This window comes from Thalassophryne amazonica, chromosome 19 (assembly GCF_902500255.1).
Source record: "Thalassophryne amazonica chromosome 19, fThaAma1.1, whole genome shotgun sequence".
NCBI lineage: Eukaryota > Metazoa > Chordata > Actinopteri > Batrachoidiformes > Batrachoididae > Thalassophryne > Thalassophryne amazonica.
The window spans coordinates 37,867,666-37,887,791 of NC_047121.1; the positions used below are offsets into that span (position 1 = coordinate 37,867,666).

Genomic DNA, 20,126 nt, shown 5'->3' on the forward strand with positions numbered 1-20,126 from the left:
TCGACCTGACTCCAGTTCGTCGTCGCAACTTCGCACAGCCATTGAAGAGGAGTGGACCAACATTCCACAGGCCACAATTGACAACTTGATCAACTCTATGCGAAGGAGATGTGTTGCACTGCATGAGGCAGATGGTGGTCACACCAGATACTGACTGGTATCCCCCCCCAATAAACAAAACTGCACCTTTCAGAGTGGCCTTTTATTGTGGGCAGTCTAAGGCACACCTGTGCACTAATCATGGTGTCTAATCAACATCTTGGTATGGCACACCTGTAAGGTGGGATGGATTATCTCAGCAAAGGAGAAGTGCTCACTATCACAGATTTAGACTGGTTTGTGACCAATATTTGAGGGAAATGGTGATATTGTGTATGTGGAAAAAGTTTTAGATCTTTGAGTTCATCTCATACAAAATGGGAGCAAAACCAAAAGTGTTGCGTTTATATTTTTGTTGAGTGTATATATATATATATATATATATATATATATATATATATATATATATATATATATATATATATATATATATATTTTTTTTTTTTTTTAGTAAATCTGTTTAGTGTATTTTAAAAGGAGGCGGTGGGGCAGATGTTGGGAGGAAAGCAAAAAAAACAAATCAAATTCTGATCATTTCTCATCTAAAACATGGGGGCATTTTTGACCAAAAAAATAATTAAATGTCATTAAAATGTGAAATAAATAATGCAGTAATATGATTATTTGGTTGGTTTTCCTTTGCTGAATTTATTTGTATTTAAACATTTCAGGATGCGCTGCAATAAGGTAATCATGAAATAATTAACTCTTTATTTAGTTAAGTGATTTACCATTTCCAACCACTTACACATTCATGCATGTAATAAATGTATTTAATTTCTTGATCACAAAAACCATCCAGGCTACAGTGCAACACTTTGCAAATCAAATCAGCAAACTGTCATTGAAGGAAAAGAACCATTAAAAAGTAATAATAATAATAAAAAAAAATCACCATTTGTAGTTGAGGTCAACTCCAGCCCTCTTACACAGTTTGGTGAAAAATCAGTTTATTTTTGTTTATTCCAGCCAAAAATCTAACAAAAACACACACATAGGCAACAACATAACCTCTGTGGAGGAGGTTAAACAACAACAGTGACTGGCTCCAATCTCATTTGTCACACGAAAAGTGGTGTAAAATAATGTGTTCAACGTGAGGCGTTCACCAGTACAGTATGTCACCAGCAGTATACAGCGTTCCCTCTGTGGACGGGGAGTTTTTAAATCAGTCTACAGGACATTCACAACAGGACATAAATAATTAGCCATCAGTTTAATTTTTTTTATGATATTGATAAAATCTCTTCTTCACACAATGCTGTGGAGCATTTATGGGAAAAAAAAATGCATTAAAAAGTTCATAAAACCTATCGGCTCATTACTGCCATCTTACCGTCAAGTTAGTCTGAGCACTGCTCATCTAAAAACAGTTCATAAATTCTAAATATCAGTCTACATGTAAAAAAATGAAGAAAAAAAAATACACATCAAAACCCTCATACAAAAGAAAAACACATTAAGGAAATCAGTGGTATGTAAACCTTTAGTCAGCAAGAGGACAAACCATTTCTTTAACTATTAAATACTTTTATGGACCGCAGCACGGCAACACAGTTGTGCTGCATATACTTTACAAAATACTAGGATCTATAACTTATTTAGAGCATTGCGACTGTGAGTCAGATGGCTGAGTGAAATTACTGCTACTCGTTGGATAAAAACACTAATTTGTCTCTTTCAGCTCCAGCGCCATTAATGGGAGAATTATTGGAACAGATCACTAAGCCACCTGACTAAAGACTAGCATCACATGGTTTCTGTTCAAAAGATTCAGTTTGTCCTTGTAGAATCCTTTTTTATTATTATTATTATTATTATTATTATTATTTGGCTCCATCACAGTCACAAAAAGAGATTTTACACAGAAAAATGTGGCCTCTCTTGAGGTGAAAAATGCCCATTTCCATTGTACAAAACATAAATTACTAAAAGGAAGGAGAAAAAAAAAAAAAAGCCACACACAAAATACAACTGAGAAAAAATATATACAGTGCATCTGGAAAGTATTCATGACACTTCACTTTTTCCACATTTTGTTGTGTTACACCTTATTCCAAAATGGAGTAAATTATTTTTTTCCCTTCAAACTTCCACTCACAACACCCCTTAATGACAACATGAAAAAACATTTTCTGAAATTTCTACAAATTTATAAAAAAAATGAATAAATCACATACATACGTATTCATGCACTACTGGCTACACGGTAGACTTATTACTCTGATTTGATTAACAAAAACGAGCATAACAAAGTTTTTGTTCAACACGGTGGTAACACTTATTTATGGCCAACCACCTGTAAGTCGCTCTCCTTTTACAGTAGAAGATTTCTTTGATTACTTTGAGAAGAAAACAGAAGACATGAAGGTTAAACATATCCCAGCATGCCTTAACCCAGCCTGCTTTTGAGGTGGGTGCCATTACTGAGATATTACCTGGATTTACTGAATTTGATAGTATCTCATTAGGTGTGCTGACAAAACTCTTAATGTGTACAAAAAGTACAACCTGTTTATTTGATCCTATACCAACTAATCTTTTTAAGGACCAGTGGCCCAAGAGTGGGCCACTGGTCACTGGCTTCCTGTTCCTGTAAGATCAGCTTTTAAGGTTCTGCTACTAACCTATAAAATTGTTCACAGACTGGCACCTCCCTACTTAGCTAGCCTAGTTGAACCCTACATACCAGCCCGGGCTCTGTGTTGTCAGGGTGCCTCATGTGCCTTTTACCAAGGAGTGTCTTCCATCTGGCCACTCTACCATAAAGGCCTGATTGGTGGATTGCTGCAGAGATGATTGTCCTTCTGGAAGGTTCTCTCTCGATAGAAAGTGAGAAATGTTTCTGTACCTCATCCCACATTTTTGCCTTGAGACAATCCTGTCTCTGAGATTTCCAGACAATTCCTTTGACTACATTCTTGGTTTGTGCTCTGACATGCATTGTCAACTGTGGGACCTTATGTGTAGACAGGTGTGTGCTTTTCCAAATCATGTCCAGTCAACTGAATGCACCTCAGGTGGACTCCAATTAAGCTGTAGAAACATTTCAAGGATGGTCAGTGGAAACAAGATACACTTGAGCTCAATTTTGAGCTTCATGACAAAGGCTGTGAATACTTATGTACATGTGGTTTCTTAGTTTTTTTTATATAAATTGACAAATATCTCAAAACTACTTTTTTCACAGTCATTATGGGGTATTGTGTGTAGAACTTGGGGGAAAAAAAAGAATTTCTTCCACCTTGGAATAAGGCTATAAGAACAAAATGTGGAAAAAGTGAAGTGCTGTGAATACTTTCCAGATGCACGGTAAATTCCATTTTCTGTTGGCCATAACACATTCAGTTTGTTTATCCCACTACATATATTAACTTCTTTAAACACAAATTTCAACTCAAGCTCCTGCAGAATACAAAATAAAAAACATTTTGCTGGTCCTAAAATATTTTTGGGACCGGCCTGGTGTTCAAGTGTTCACATTCCTGAGAATCGTGCAGCTGCTTTCTGTCGTAGCATTAAAACTCAAGCCAGCTTCTCTGGGTTTGGCATTGACATTCTAATATGAACTATTCCATTGAGTATTGAGAACCGTGTTTAATGGCAGTTATGTGCAATGGACTTTATCTTCACTTTTCACTTTCACTTTATTTGTGTCCCCCATGGGGCAACCAGTTCTGCAGCCTGAGAATACATCAAAAGCACATGACACACAGAACACACACCAGTACCATTACCATGGTGCAGCATCACAAACAATTACAGTCCAAACATTAAAATACAGTCCATTAAAATGATTCCAGTTTTAACTCCTTCCTTGGCCTGCGTTCAGAATAGCAATGGCTGCAGGAACAAAAGAGAACTTAAATCTGTTACCCTTCACAGAGGGAAACCTGAGCCGTGAGCCAGAAGGTAAATATTGAAAATCACTAAAAAGAGGATGAGCAGAGTTCGACAATCTGGAAAGATACCTTCATTAAGTTTGACCCTGGGTCAGCTACGCTACTTGTTGTTGGGATTTCCTGTAGTCATAGGTAGAATCCTAAAACATTAACACTCAGGCTGTGTTAGCTGTGCCGCCTTACGGTCAAGTAACTAGCACACCATCACCAAGGATAAACTAGGAAAAGTTTGTGTGAAATGCTGTGCACGGTTTTCTCATCCACAGGACGTCTGTATAAGAATCAACGTGAGGATAAGTCTGGCACGTCCAGCCTTCAATAATGAATGAATATGGTTTCCAGAGCAAAGGGGAGAATAAAAGCTGTGATCTTTTATGTTCGTCCTTTAGCAGTAGTGAAGCGGCACTTGGCCAATTCAACCCTTTCAAAAGGTGATAAAGCTGAAGTGGTGGTAGCTTAAACCACAGCGGTAAACTACGCTAGTCTGTTCGGAGTCAAAATGGTCGATACAACCGTCACTGTGCCCACTTACACTGTACATGTTGCTACCAGCACGAACAGATGTGCTCACCAATAACATGCATATTAAACCATACTATGTTGAAGCCGTACAGCGAGTGGAATGCGCTTGGAGAAGAGGAGAGAGGCTGCTGTGAGGGGAGATAAAGACGGCAAAATCTATCAGTCACAAAGAACCTGGTGGTGGCGCCATTCAGTTACTGTCAAGAGGTGTTCTTGCCGTTGTCATGTACGAAGTAGGCGGGGCCTGTCCAGGCGTGGTAAGCCAATAGCAGGCTGAGCCCCAGTGCCCATGTGCGAACAGGAGACAGGAGAAAGGACACGCAGCCGTAGGTCTCCAGGAGAAAGTAGCAGGAGTGGGCCTGCCAGAAGAGCAGCATCAGCATGAGGAGGTGAATCAACAGAGTCCACCAGCGGCAGCTCGACCGCACGAAGTGGGAGCGGAAGGTGTTGCCACAGCAACGATGGTGAAAGCTCCAGCAGAGGTAACAGGTTAGGGGCATGTTGAAGAACACCATCTGGGAAAGAGCCAAATAAGAGTTAACCTGTTTCTTCTGCATCATCTTTTTGTTACTGAAGCAGCAGGACCTTCGTGGCCGGGACGACGGTGGGGATCGAACCCACGCGGCTCGCACAAAAGACCGTTCCTCTACCAGGTCAGCCAAAGGGGAACTCCCCGTTAGCCAAGCTAGCGGGAACGTCTTTTCAATTGGGACCCGGGACTTTCATCCCGCTACACATCTCCCCACCATTTTTGATTTCGTCCCGAAGTCACAGGTGCATGTTAGCATACTCTGTGATCCACATCCTGTTCGTGATGCCAGACTGAAGCAGCAGGACCTTCGTGGCCGGGACGACGGTGGGGGATCGAACCCACGCGGCTCGCACCAAAAGACGTTCCCGCTAGCTTGGCTAACGGGGAGTTCCCCTTTGGCTGACCTGGTAGAGGAACGGTCTTTTGGTGCGAGCCACGTGGGTTCAATCCCCCACCGTCGTCCCGGCCACGAAGGTCCTGCTGCTTCATTACGAAGGTAAATCCTCAACCTGCAAAATACATCTGCTTGGTATAAAAAAAAAAACTTTGTGAGTGTATAAATACTGTTTAAAGACATAATGACAGGTGGAGCAAAAATAAGTATTGCTTTGATACATACACTCAACAAAAATATAAATGCAACACTTTTGTGTGCCATACCAAGATGCTGATTAGACACCATGATTAGTGCACAGGTGTGCCTTAGACTGTCCACAATAAAAGGCCACTCTGAAAGGTGCAGTTTTGTTTATTTGGGGGGGGGGGGGGGATGACTCATGCAGTGCAACACATCTCCTTCGCATAGAGTTGATCAGGTTGTCAATTGTGGCCTGTGGAATGTTGGTCCACTCCTCTTCAATAGCTGTGCGAAGTTGCTGGATATTGGCAGGAACTGGTACGGGTGATTCTTTAACTACGGGCACTATTGGCCTTGTAAATGTAATTTCCACCACACCATTGCCTTACAATATAAAGCGCCTTGGGGCAACTGTTTGTTGTGATTTGGCGCTATATACATGTGCTCTGATGTCACTGTTTATCTCCATAGAAACTACCCAAACAATCTTTCATACAAACTGTTTAGGGACATTACAGTGTTGTGGTGGAAATTACGGCAATAGTGTGGAACAACTACATTTTGTTTAAAAAAAAATCACGTATGACATTGAATACCCCAATTATGTTTTGATTATTTTACTGATATTTTATTCAGAGATATTTTAAAACATTAGAAAAAAACGTTTCTTTACCATTCATTTTTATCATTGAAGATCAAATGTCTGGGTGTGGGACAAGCACAAAACGGCAATATTTGCATATAATGATGCTGAAAAAAGGTGAAAAAGTCATCATAGACTACTAGAACAAATTTCTTAACACACTTTCATTGTAAAGATAACTCTAAAAGTGTGAAATTTCCCCTTTTCTGTTTTTCATACAATATGATCAAAGGACATAAGTGCCCGTAGTCTAAGAATCACCCATACGCCGGTCCAGAGCATCCCAAACATGCTCAATGGGTGACATGTCCGGTGAGTATGCCGGCCATGCAAGAACTGGGACATTTTCAGCTTCCAAGAATTGTGTACAGATCCTTGCAACATGGGGCCATGCATTATCCTGCTGCAACATGAGGTGATGTTCTTGGATGTATGGCACAACAATGGGCCTCAGGATCTCGTCACGGTATCTCTGTGTATTCAAAATACCATCAATAAAATGCACCTGTGTTCTTCGTCCATAACAGCATATTGATATGGCACACCTGTGAGGTGGGATGGATTATCTCAGCAAAGGAGAAGTGCTCACTATCACAGATTTAGACTGGTTTGTGAACAATATTTGAGGGAAATGGTGATATTGTGTATGTGTAAAAAGTTTTAGATCTTTGAGTTCATCTCATACAAAATGGGAGCAAAACTAAAAGTGTTGCGTTTATATTTTTGTTGAGTGTAAGTTATGATAAGAGATTTAGTTGAGGGCAGTTGGCGGGATTAGACTAAGGGTCAAAGTGATTGATGCACACAGACGACAAAAGTTGATTCATTCATTAACTGTGGATATAAGATGCCCAGGTGATGTAACAATACACCACAGCTGGTGTGATTCACCCTGAAGAAGCTGTGCAATACCACGGGCCGATCTGACTGTAGCTGAGAAGCAATGAGGCCCCGGGTTCATGCTTGCAGATATCTTCTAAAACTGCAACACTTGCCTTTTTTGGCTTTCTTCTGTATTATTTTTGGACAGTGCAGTAAAAACTGGAGACTAGTATCCACAAAGAAGCCTGAACAAGGATAATTATCATGTACAGGCCTGTTGACTCACCTGTCTGGGGAGGTAAACAACCTACTGACAGATGGGACGCTGGGAGATCAATATCAGGAACCGGGGCGCTGCTGAGGACTTTGTCAGATTGCACTTGTGGTGTTTTGTGTGTCAGCATCCTTATATTCCACTGGCAGAGATTTCTCATGTAATGTAGTTCCGATGGGCAAAATATGAAAATATCACATCAATTTGCATACTTAGTGGGTCAGACCCAATGTTACAAGCACATCAGGCAGAATCGAAGGACTTGCAAAGCAAAATCCAAAGTAGGTTAGTCCATCCTAGTCAGTTTGTTTAGACAATAACTCAAAAACCAAAAATTATATCATTAAGTACTTGACAAAAGTAAAAAAGCACAATTAAAATAACTTTGAAACCAACTCTGTTTTGCCTGTGTAACATCTGATAAATGCGTCTGCCACCCGAAGGATGGTTACTGGATGCACAATGGAAAATACAAACCGCCGTGGTTGACCATAGATATACTTTGGCACCTTCTGAACACTAGGCACAATATCTGCTTGTCAGTGCGCACCACCTACTGCCACCTGTTAACGTGCTAAGCTAGCAACCACGGGGAAAAGCGTGATGCCCACTAAGTGTGCAAATACGTCATGGAATATAAGTGATAGAATGTGTGGCTGGGGACTGTACCAAAACTTGTGTATACTGCAATTAAGTGATGGAAAAGTTTACAATGGATTGCATTTACATAGAGAGTTTGCATCTCATGCACACACAATTACAGTTGGACCAACTGAAGGCTGAAGGTTCATGCTCGATGGTACCTTAATGATTTTACAAGCACTAGTATGTACATTAGTTGTTAACTCACACTTGCACAACTACTTGATTTACCTGTTAAAATAAACACGGATGAAGTATCTCCAAAGTCTTACAAATGTCAACAGCAAACATGATGATGATGTGTAGAAAGGAAGTTATTTTCTTACCTGAATGACTCCCACCGCATAAGTGAGGCTCCCCTCCAATAAATGTCCATCGATGAGGACTCCAAAGGCAAAACAGGCACCGATATGGCCATCGATCAGCTCCCCAATGAACCAGGGCCCTGTATAGAGCATACAGAGTGTTTTGACCATGGAGGATTTCAACTGCACAGTAATGTACACAAATAGATGGAGAATTAAAGGGAAGATCATTTCTGGTAAGCATTTTTACTGAGGTTTGTCACTGCTTCAAACACTCCACCAGCATCCCAGTTCCCAAAAAACTACCCATTCAAGGTTTAAATGCCTAGAGGCCCGTCGCCCTGATGTCTGTGGTCATGAAATTCTTGGAAAGACAGGTGTTAAACCACCTGATGACCATCACAGGAACCCTGCTGGATCCCCTGCAGTTTGCATACAGGGCAGTTTATGATGCAGTCAACACGGGGCTCTACTACATACTCCGTACAATCTGTTGAAGCAAACTGGTGGCCATCTTGCCACTCCCAACTTATGCAGACCGCACATACATGGCTTATTAGAACATCAACCATTTCAAGTAATAACTGAGCTGATTCTCTCATTTACTTATTTTTGTTCTTCGGTTAATGTAAGATTGATCCCTTCTAATTAGCTATTCAATTTATTTTCTTTCTTTTATTACTTTGACACTTTCTTCTCTTCTATTCTCACTCATATCTCACTGGGACAAATACTCAATTCTAAAAATCATTCTTTAATCAAAGTTTATACAAGTGTTGTGGAATCATCAGCAAGCTTATACACACACACACACATATATGTATGTATGTATTGGTACCATATCATGAACAAAAGCTGATGGATAACAAACGTTATGATAGATAACACAGAAATAGTAGAGTTTTTAAATAGTTGCACTTAAAGAATAAAACATCACTTAACTGGTTACAGGAGAGTTAGTTTACCCTGCAGTGACAAAGTTTATTACATACAGCTCTATGAGCTTCAGCCTAACGTAAGTAATAAAGCTCATAGCAACAATGTCTTAAAGCTCCAAAACTATGCACAAGTAGACCTAATAAATGTCTTAAAATAGTTTGTCCAACACAAAACACGTGGCTACACATGTTGAGTTAATAAACCACTTATTATTATCTTTGCCTATATGCTGGAATAAGGGAGAGAACTCATCAAATTATTGCTCATTATATCCCGTTTCAATCATACTCAGGTGAAATGTTCGTCCACAGCCTTTAATCTGGCAATTTGCGCAGTTTGTAGCTGCACATGAAGGTATTTTTTTAACAAAATTACAAAGAATAAAGTTGTGTGCGCCTCATTAAAGATCAATAGAAAAGAGTGTTCAGGAGCAGGACGTCAGAGTGGTAATATGGTGGCCGGTTTGCTTAAAAAATATGGGCCAATGAGCGATCCATTGTTATATAGAGATCAGTGGTTCCAGCCTCCAGCTGTCAGTGGATCACAAACTTTTTGACAGACAGGAGGCAGCAGGTGAGGATGGGAAAAATAACATCCAGCACCTTGACCCTCAGCACCGGAGCCATTGGCACAGTAAACTCCTCGTAAATGGTACGAGGCTGTGTGCCAGTGTGCAAAGCAATTTTGAAATGTTCAAAATTTCTGGCACGCATAAATTTCATGCGACTTGCCTTGGCATAAACAGTGTGCAACCTATTCGCAAACGCTGCGTGTCATTGTGTGCTGGGCATGTGGACTTAAACCTGACTATGAAGAGATGTTATAACTATAAGGGGAGGTGATTGTCTAATGGTTAAGTGTTGGGTTTGAGACCAGAGGATCCTTGGTTCAAATCCCACCCTGACCAGAAAATCACTAAGGGCCCTTGGGCGAGGTCCTAGTTGCTCCCGGTGTGCATTAAGTGCCTTGCATGGCTGCAGCCTGACATCGGGGTGAATGTGAGGCATTGACGTGTAAAGCGCTTTGAGCGTCTGATGAAGATGGAGATTTTATATACAGTATATATATTATAATTACCTTTGAGACAAGATTCCAAATGTGTTCTCCACCACACGATGAGCACGAGACAATAATAAACAGATAAAGGCCTTTTCTTGTTAGTAAGAGCTTCTTTGGCATTCATCATTTTGTAGGGTCAACAACGAATCGAAGAATGAACGTAACAATGTAATGACTACTATTTTATATAGCGTGACATCAAGCGGGACCAAATTATACAACTGCTTCATACATGCACAAAGTGGTTAGGGCAATGCATGCCTTTGTGGGAACAATGTGCGTTGTGCATACCATGTCATACACTGTACGTAAACTTTGCGCCAACACTTGAATGGCATGTAAATCAGTAATGTAGTACAATAGCATGCCATTGCATGTCGATGCGCACCATTTTCGGTCATGCATGGCATGAAAATTGCGTAACTTATTGCGTAAACATGACGTGAACAGTGTGCAAACTAGGCTTCATGCTTTCAAGCGTCCCACCCAAATAACACGTATCGGCATGACGAATTGCACGGCCGTGTGGGGATCGAATTTATGCAAGTGTCAAGGTAGCTTAAGGCAACCATAGCTTCTTATTGTGTCAGTCGTGTTCTTGCAAAAGGAAATAAATCTTTCAAGGATGGTGAGATTGTGAAAGAAGCATTCATGGAAGCCACAGATGTGCTCTTTACTGATTTTAGCATTTTAAAAGTGATTGTATCTGCTATTCAGGATGTGCAGCTATCAAGAAATTCTGTTACACAGCGATGCAAGGGAATGGTGAAGGATGCTGAACAGCAATTGAGGAATGACGTGAGTGTTTTTCTCTCCAATTCGATGGCTCAGCTATGTGTTTTTGTGAAAATGGTTTTTGACAACATGAGTGTAAAATAAGAGCTGCTGACCATTTTGCCTTTGAAAGGGAACACAAGAGGCACAGATATTTTTCATGTTTTTATGGAATTTGTTAATAAGAGCAAGTTGCCCCTCTTCAAAGTCATCTCCATTACAACAGATGGGGCTCCAGCGATGGTTGGACATACTGCTGGGTTCATCGGATTGTGCAAACTGTGAATCTTTCCCAGTTGTCCTGAATTCCCATTGTATAATTCACCAGCAAGGGTTGTGCAGGAAGATCTTAAATATGGAAGATGAGATGATGTGGCTAACAGGATTGCGTGTTCTGTTCAGGCCAGGAGTCTGCAGAGGCGATTACCCTGTGCAGCTGGAGGAGACAGGTGCAGAACACACAGATCTGCTGCTGTACACAGACGTTAGGTGGCTCAACAGAGGTAAATGTCTGAACAGTTTTCTGAATTGTTGCCTGAAATTAATGAATTTCTGAAATGTTCATGCTTAATATGCACAGCTGGAAGACAGTCAGTGGCTCTTAGATTTAGCCTTTCTTACAGATCTGACTGACAAGCTCAATAACATGAATTTAGAGCTGCAGGGTAAAGACAAACACATCATCAACATGATAAGCTAAATGAACACATTTAAACGCAAGTTACAACAGCTATCAAGCAAGGTGCAACAGTGCGATCTGTGGAACTTTCCACACATGGACACAGAGCTTAAGCATCAGGGCAAAGACTGTGCGGAGCTTGAGAGTGCACGTTATGATGATCAAGTGCGGAGCATCTTGTCAGAATTTGACAGTCGCTTTACTGACTTTGCGTCCACTGAGCCTGTTGTCACTTTTCTCTGTTTTCCATTTGGGGAAAATGTACATGTGGATTGTATAACATCCAAAGTGGCATCACTGTTCAATGACATCCTCACAGTGAAAAATAACACTGAGCTCAAGTCCAGAGCAACACCTGATATGAATGTCCAATTCTGGAATTTAATGCAGAAAGAGAAGTACTCCAACCTAAGACAAACTGCACAAAATTTGACTGCACTTTCTGGATCAACATATTTGTGTGAGTCTGCCTTTTCACATATGAAAATCATCTAATCAAAATACAGATCCACTATGACTGATGATCACCTTGTGGCCTGCTTACGACTGGAACTCAGCTCCTATTGTCCGTACTATGAGAGACTAGCTTCCTCCTCTCAGTGCCAGAGATCCCACTAAGGTAGAGAACACATTTTCTGACTTGAATTCGGCATTTTATTATTTGGGTTGTCTGTTGTTGTGTTATTATGGGCCAGTTCTAGCCCTACTTCTGCTTATTCTTTACACCACACACATTTACTTGAATAATGTATTATTATTGTTAAAACTTTATCTTTGTGCCAGAAAATTGTGTCATTATATTGGTGAACAATAAGTTGTGACTACACAATGGTTTTCAATATTCCTTGGTAGATATTGATACACTAGCAACTTTAAAGTAGTTCTTGGTTCAAAACAAGTTGGGCACCGCTGTTTCATTGGTTTGGCCTCAAGAATTCACTCACCTAAGGCTGTGTACAGGTTGAACATCAGCAGAGAGTAGTAGAACATGTCTACTTTACTGACGCGGTGAAGTGACTGACATGCTTGGGAGACCAATCCTGCACATGTTGAGACAAGGAGAAAATCTGAGCATCACTTAAAAACACAATTACTGAAATGATCCCTTGAACCTATATGTCCTCCACATTATACAACATAATGCCACGTAAGTACATTCATTCATTCATATTGTAAACCTGCTTATTCCAGTTAAGGGGGGGGGGGGGAGATTTGGGAGCCTGTCCCAGCAGTCACTGGGTGAGGTGGGTACACCCTGGACAGGACACCAGTCTGTTGCAGAATCACATATAGACAAACAAACACATTTACACCCACACGCACACCTATGGACAATTTAAAAGTTTCCAATTTGCCTAGCCTGCATGTTTTTGGATGTGGGAGGAAGCCGGAGCACCCGGAGGAAACCCACGCAAACACAGGGACAACATGCAAAGTCCACACAGAAAGGCCACAGGTGGGAATTGATCCCACGACCTTCTTGCTGTGAGGCAACAGTGCTAACCACTAATCCACCGTGCTGCCCATCTGATAGTTACAGTACCACAAAATTTTATAAACGTACTGAATCGTGAAGCCTCCACTGGGATACACACTGTCATAATTCTTAAGTATTGCCTCATGATTACTGTATACCAAATTAAAATTATGTACTGACATTTTTCCAGACTGGTTGAGAAAGCTGCTCCAGTCCATAATCCAGCTGTGCATGTCAGGAGTGTAATAACTTTGGAACTGCACAGCAATTACACTATTGTAAATAGCATTTCAGAGAATGTTTCTTGAAAGAGGGTCAAGTGGCAGCTCACCTCTGCTGGAGGGAATGCTCAAAAATCTGAAGGCCAGCAGCATGCCAACATTCAGCAGGATCAGACATATAAAGGCCAGTCGGGCCAGCACGTAGTGGTCTGTCAGGAGGATGAAGGACTGCACAAAACCAAAGCTGGGAGTGGCAGTTTCCTCCAGAGTAAAGTGCTGCTCGCGTACAGTTGACCGGCCTGTCGAGTCCTGAGCCAAACATACACAAAAGGATAACAAAGCAAAATGAAAGGGTGTTATTGTCAACGAAACTACTACTCAACCCATATAGTGTGCTGGAAACAATGTCCAAAGAGTAACCACTGGATCATAATGATAGTCAAGCAACTAACTCTTCCAAACTTGAATCAGCACTTATGAAACGTTGCACCAACCTCCACTTTAACTCTGATTGTGTGCAGTCCAGTGAGGTAGAGTGATGGGTCCCACAGCAGCACAAAAAGCGGGCCACCAGCAGGACGACCGTTCCCCAAAAGTTCCCCATCTATGCTCACGTGCACCACTGTGATTGGGCCCTCTGAGAAAGCCAAGATCCTATTGAAAACCAGGAAAAATGTCAAGTTGTACAAAGTTGGTGCATTCAATGTTTTGTTGCCCATTGTGATAAATACAAGGGCACATTGTTTACCAAGGCTGTACAACCAGAATGGGATATCTGTAGGTTAAGTGGTACTTAAGGATGGCTTTGAGAACCACTGAACTAGGATAAGAATGTAAAGTGAAACTATACATGCATGAAGCCGATTCAAACAAACCTAATGTGTGTTGATCTTCGTATTCGACCCAGAGGTTCCACTCCGGGGTGCAGGTACAGTGCATCCTTGGGGTTGGTGATGAGCACTGCAGGCCACTGCTCGAGCCTCAGGTCAGAAAAACTCAAGAGGTCGTGATCAATGGCCAGAACTCTGTACCTGGATACAGACATAACGACAATGTCCTGAATGTGTCTATATATGTTTGCAAGTGTAAAAAACCAAGTTAAGCAATATCAAGAGAACAGCAAAACCCAGTGAGGTGCATAATATAGAATTCTGTATTGATGGCATCTTACCTACGGTTCTCCATCCAGTCACCCAGCTCCAGCTCCAGGGTGCCTCGGGGATGTCGGCTGTGGAGGATGGGCATCAGACCACCCAGTGTGTGTAAGTGTCCACATAAATACACAACTGCAGGGCTAAAACAGGAAAGGTACAAATACTGAAGATGTTCACCAAGAAACGCAGAAAGCTGTCTGTTAATATTCCTGAAAACCCTGATGGAGCTACTTTGCTGGCTTGATATATATATCTTCTGACTTTAAATCTGTTCTCATTTTATTTAGAGTCTTCAATATTTTAACTGTGATTTGATGGTTGATTTTTTTTTTTTACTTTTTGAAATATTTTTGCTGAAAATGCTATATCATCATCAATTTCTTAAAATAAAATCACTATATTGGAAAAAGGTTAAATTTTACAAAGTCCAGGCTATAACACTGGTGTTTTCAACAATCATTTTACAGTGCATGCAGAAAGTATTCAGAGCACTTCAGTTTTTCTACATTTTGTTATGTTACACCCTTATTCAAAAATGGATGAAATTCACTTTTTTCCCTTCAAAATTCTACACACAATACCCCATAATGACAATGTGAAAAGAGTTCTTTTTTTGAGAATTTTGCAAATTTGTTAAAAAAAAAAAACAAAAAAAAAAAAACTAAGAAATCACGTGTACATAAGTATTCACAGCCTGGTGGGCATTCCTGCATTCAGAATGCCAACTGCACGCTCCCTCAAAACTTGCAACATCTGTAGCATTGTGCTGTGTGATAAAACTGAACATTTTAGAGTGGCCTTTTATTGTGGCCAGCCTAAGGCACACCTGTGCAATAATCATGCTGTCTAATCAGCATTTTGATATGCCACACCTGTGAGGTGGGATGGATTATCTCAGCAAAGGAGAAGTGCTCACTAACACAGATTTAGACAGATTTGTGAACAATATTTGAGAGAAGTAGGTCTTTTGTGTATACAGAAAATGTTTTAGATCTTTGAGTTCAGCTCATAAAAAATGGGAGCAAAAACAAAAGTGTTGCATTTATATTTTTGTTCAGTATATATATATACATGGTTTACCTTATTAGCTGCCGAATTCCTGGAGGGGGCGAGACGACAGTGGAAGTGGTGTAGTGGCCAAACCAAATCGAGTGGTTGCTGGTCAGACTTTCAGCTCTAAATCTGGCCAACAAGTCCATTTCAGTCTGTAAAACACACCACACGTATCATGTACAGTGCCACACACAGGGGATGAGACAGCAAGTCAGCACTGTGGACAGCTCCAGCTACAAATAAAATGCGCTCAAATCTATCAGGTTCTCATTCTATGTCATGTCTTCTCCAGTTATGTGAACATGAAGAGACTATATTATCACTGGAGTCAGTACCTGTGCTGTGAACTGCACCTCTCTAGGAATGCACATTTGAAAGCAACAGTTTAACGTGACGGGGAGTGGCATTTCCAAAGCAGCAGTGTTGAATCCGGGCTTGTGCCACACACCTCGCGTACAATAGCATACAAACTATTTTCAAGGCACAGATGTTTTTAATTTGCTAAATCTTCAATAAGTAACATTTTCAGTTAAAAAGTGTGTCTTATTTTGTACACAACTGCAAGTGGCTAACAGAATTTCATTTTGTGCATCGTCATTAACACATGCAAAATCCTCATTTACATACTGTCTACATCATGTTACCACCCGCTGTTATTTGCGCACTTATTCTGAGTATGTCACTGGAAAAACGTTCAACCCAACGTGCAAAATTTAGTACTCATTATACGGGATCTTAGTAAATCAGGCCCTGTGTGTGTAAAATCAGTAAGAATGCCTCCTTTATTTTCATGTAGTTAAAAAAAATTGTTACAAAATAAGTGATATAAAATTAAATAAAATCTGCCAGATTTTCAGTAGGTCAATAGGTTACACACACCAAGATTAATGCCTCTTTAAAAAGCATGGAAGGCACCAGATGATTCAAGAAATTGATGGAATTACTTGTAAATGCTTCTAAGTGACTGCCATAATTCAGGGTTAACTTGAGAACCCTTTGCTGTATTTAAAGGCCTAGCTGAAGGACAAGGACATTCTTGTATGTTTTGCAGTTGTGACAGTATTATGTCATTATTTTAGTCTAATCTTTAGCAAATCCATCTGAATACACGAGACAAAAAGGTCTGTCGCAAACTCCTGGCAGACAGTCATACCTGATTCAAAATTCCAAAGAAATTGTAGGGCCTCTTGGGTCCAGGTGTCAGAGTGGCATCTGCACAAATGAAGGAGTAGTTGCCAAAGGGAGTTTTGTGAACATAGTGAAAAGAGCCTATTTTCTGATGGGCAGAATACTTCCTGGAGATAATTGAGAGAACATAATGGGAGTTAACAGTGGTTATACCAATAGAGCCCAGAGATCACATAATGCATTTGAAAATTAAAAAATAAAGCTGCATAAGAAAGGATTCATCTAATGAACTGAAACTTCAACATTAAGGTGATAAATGATTCATCAGCATTGGCAGTATCTCATAAAATACAATTTGTGTCAAAACACAACGATCACTCTTCTTGTTAGCACGGTACTGCGTGAGACAATGGCCTTTAAAAGAAGGCGTCTTACATCAAGATCAATAAATACATCTGGAACTATTAATGTTTCACAAGCAGAAACTTGATATTCGACTTGGTGTATAACTGTGGAATTCCACAGGCTGAGATGTATCTCAGTAGCTTCTATAGGGACACCAAACATTTGAGGAGCAGAATAGCTCAGCTAACTTCACAAATAAACCAGACGCATTGGACATAAAAGAGTATAATCAGAGGAAACATAAATCTGCTGTGTCATATACTGACCGGAAATAATTGTTGACACTATCCAGTGAAATTATGTTGAATGCATCTGCCAGAAGAAATGAAACAAAGATTATTTTTGAGCAACATAAGAGTTATGAGGTAAGAATATAAAGGGAGAAAGCACGGGGAGGACATTTATTTTTAATGCCTGTACAATTTTCTTGTTAACACAGAATCCAAAAACTGCAATTATATTATAATAGCTGTCAGAGGCATTAGTGAAAACTGTTTTTTTTTTCTTTACAGTTTCAAAGTAAGGCTATTTTGTTTCACATCCAATAGCTGCAACTCATTAACAAAGGTTGAAAGCAGTGAATAGGAGGAGCAAGACTTCCTGTGCGATGCCACAACAAACCACAGTCAATGAGCTCTTTGAAATCTTTCTTGCACTGTGGGGTTTTTCAAGGAAACTAGTCAGATTAGGAAGCCAAAAATAAATAAATAAATAAATTGCTGCATTATTTACCATGATTTCCACGGATGTCAATCCACTTAGTTCGCTCCATCACACGTGACCTCTTCAAGACATTGTAGTAGGCCTGCCACTCCACCTCGTACTGGAGAGAACCCACCTTGTTCTCCGTTTTGGCATCTGTAAGATCTCCTGTAGTGCACCAAAGAAAGGCCTCAGAAATTATAATTAGAACACAAAATTGGAAACATTGGCATCCTTGGGTAGATGTTGGACTGCATTCAGGTGAGGGTGACATGCAAATTTTTTTTAAAGCAATTTCAACCAGTTAGTAAGAAGGGCACTCAAAGGAGGCATACCTCACCAAAGGGGAAGAATACTGGAATTTTGTCACTGTACGTTTGAAGCCTGATTTCTTAAATATAGTAACATCGTCCCCAGTAGGAATGCAGAGTTTCCACTAAGATTACATTGTAGGCTCAGTGGGCACACCCACCATCAACACGTCAAACAGGATCTTTCTACTTTGGAGCGACGCCAGCAAAGGATTTTAACTATCAGCCAAACAATGTCAAATTACAAACAGTTGAATGGAATAATGATACCATGAGTTTCCCAGTAAAAGACTGTTGTGTTGCTGTTACATTACGTTTAATGTTTTTATTGCAAAATGCATTTAGGAAGCTGACTTTTCTAACATATTACTGAAACTTGCTACCTGCAGCAACAGAGACAGGGAGACCTTTCACTTGGCTGAGGCCTGGGGGTGCCACTTGGCCAATATAATGGCAGGTGAAACCCTGGAATACATATTTCAGTGTAACAAATCCTGATCTACAAGAAAATTTCACATTATCTCTCATGTGATACGCATGACTGACACGCTTTATTAAATATAATGCACTCACTTTTGAATACACGAGTAAAGGACACAGGCCCCAACTCATTACTCAAAAAAAAAAAAAAAGATACAGGGATGTCACAGAGACATAAAAGCTTTGAAATAGTTTGTGGACACTGTAAAACCAATACTGCCAATAGGCACATGGTGGTGATCACATGGTGTAAATGTGGGATAAAAGGCTGTACCTGTTGCAAGCACTAGAACTGGTCTGATCACTTCAATGGTGTTAGTGCAGAACTTCTCAAAATCTGGAACCCGTCTTGGGTCATGAAATCGACTAATGTGGAGGTCAGTCACCTTGAAAGACCAAAATCAGGGTTACACAACCATACATAAATCAGCAAGTCAGGCAGAATGTTTTTTTTTTGTTTTTTTTTAAAGGCCATAACATGAGATTTATTTTACAACATAGACCATAACATGAGATTTATTTTATTTTTTACATCAGAAGAGTGCAAAGTCCAAGTGAGCTCTCTGTAACCCATTTCAGTCAATCATTCAGACGGTCTTTATCTACAGTAACACAGACACATAGTCAATAACAAAACAGACAATCGTGACTGTATTTAGACCCGATTGTGGTTCACAAGCAGGTAGCACACATTATTAAATCTCACCTGGATAAACCAGAATAAATTGTCCATCTGGTCGCCGGGAAACGGCGGAGTGTTCCCCTTCGATCCGCCTCCACCAGCGGCACTGAGGCGCTGAACACTTCGCTTCGGATGCCAAGCCGTGTTATAGGTGTCCAGCAGCCAGGAGTTGAAAAGGGCCAGGACCAGACCGAGGACAACCAGGGCACCGAACAGCTTCAGCATCCTCCTGTAGCGGCGAGAGAGTAGGCTAGCTGCCCCAAACACGAAAGCTAACAGCTAAGGGCACCAATCACACTGACATTAACTACTGACACAGTTAGCCGCATGGCTAAGACTCAGACCGTAGCTGTCGCCTCCATCTCGGCCGGAGGAGATGCATGGAGACGCGATGAGCTTCTTTCGTGGCTCAGCTGGCTGCTTCAGGGGAAGAGGAGGCGGGGAGGAGGAGGAGGTAGCTCAGCTGTTTTAGCTTAGCCAAGCGAAGCTAGCTGCTAGCTTCCTGACCGGTTGGAATGGGTGACGTCATCATTTTGGTGAATGGTGACAGGATCAGGAAGCGAAGATAATAATAATAATTTTTTATATATTTTAGATGGGCATTGTTATTTTGCAGTTTTATTTTTAGAGTTCATCTTGCTCACTTTTTTTTCCTCCGCCCACTAAATATGTGCGCGCAACCAGTGTGTGTGTGTGCGTGCGTGCGTCTGTTAATCTTGCCAAGCAATCTGATTTCAACTATAG

General features: G+C 40.7%; 1 protein-coding gene and 1 long non-coding RNA gene across 3 annotated transcripts; one reads left to right on the forward strand and one right to left on the reverse strand.

The window, feature by feature from the left end:
* The first annotated feature begins 593 nt into the window (after positions 1-593).
* Positions 594-9,255, forward strand: LOC117501163. The gene is made up of 3 exons (XR_004557949.1): positions 594-1,492; positions 4,442-4,446; positions 9,243-9,255. It is a non-coding gene; the product is annotated as an uncharacterized LOC117501163 (long non-coding RNA).
* tmem62 (transmembrane protein 62) lies at positions 4,501-19,840 on the reverse strand. Of its 2 annotated transcripts, XM_034159998.1 has the most exons (14): positions 19,727-19,840; positions 19,407-19,611; positions 18,975-19,086; positions 17,940-18,077; positions 17,474-17,519; positions 16,828-16,969; positions 15,702-15,826; positions 14,639-14,761; positions 14,343-14,498; positions 13,962-14,121; positions 13,578-13,776; positions 12,714-12,809; positions 8,340-8,458; positions 4,501-5,038 (listed from the first exon to the last, which is right to left on the reverse strand). In XM_034159998.1, the coding sequence occupies exons 1-14, from the start codon at positions 19,762-19,764 to the stop codon at positions 4,724-4,726; spliced, it is 1,974 nt and encodes a 657-aa protein (XP_034015889.1). In that variant the 5' UTR covers positions 19,765-19,840; the 3' UTR covers positions 4,501-4,723. The 2 variants fall into 2 exon arrangements, with proteins under 2 accessions (XP_034015889.1, XP_034015891.1); XM_034160000.1 differs by lacking the exons at positions 4,501-5,038; positions 8,340-8,458 and adding an exon at positions 11,370-11,526.
* Positions 19,841-20,126: the final 286 nt, after the last annotated feature.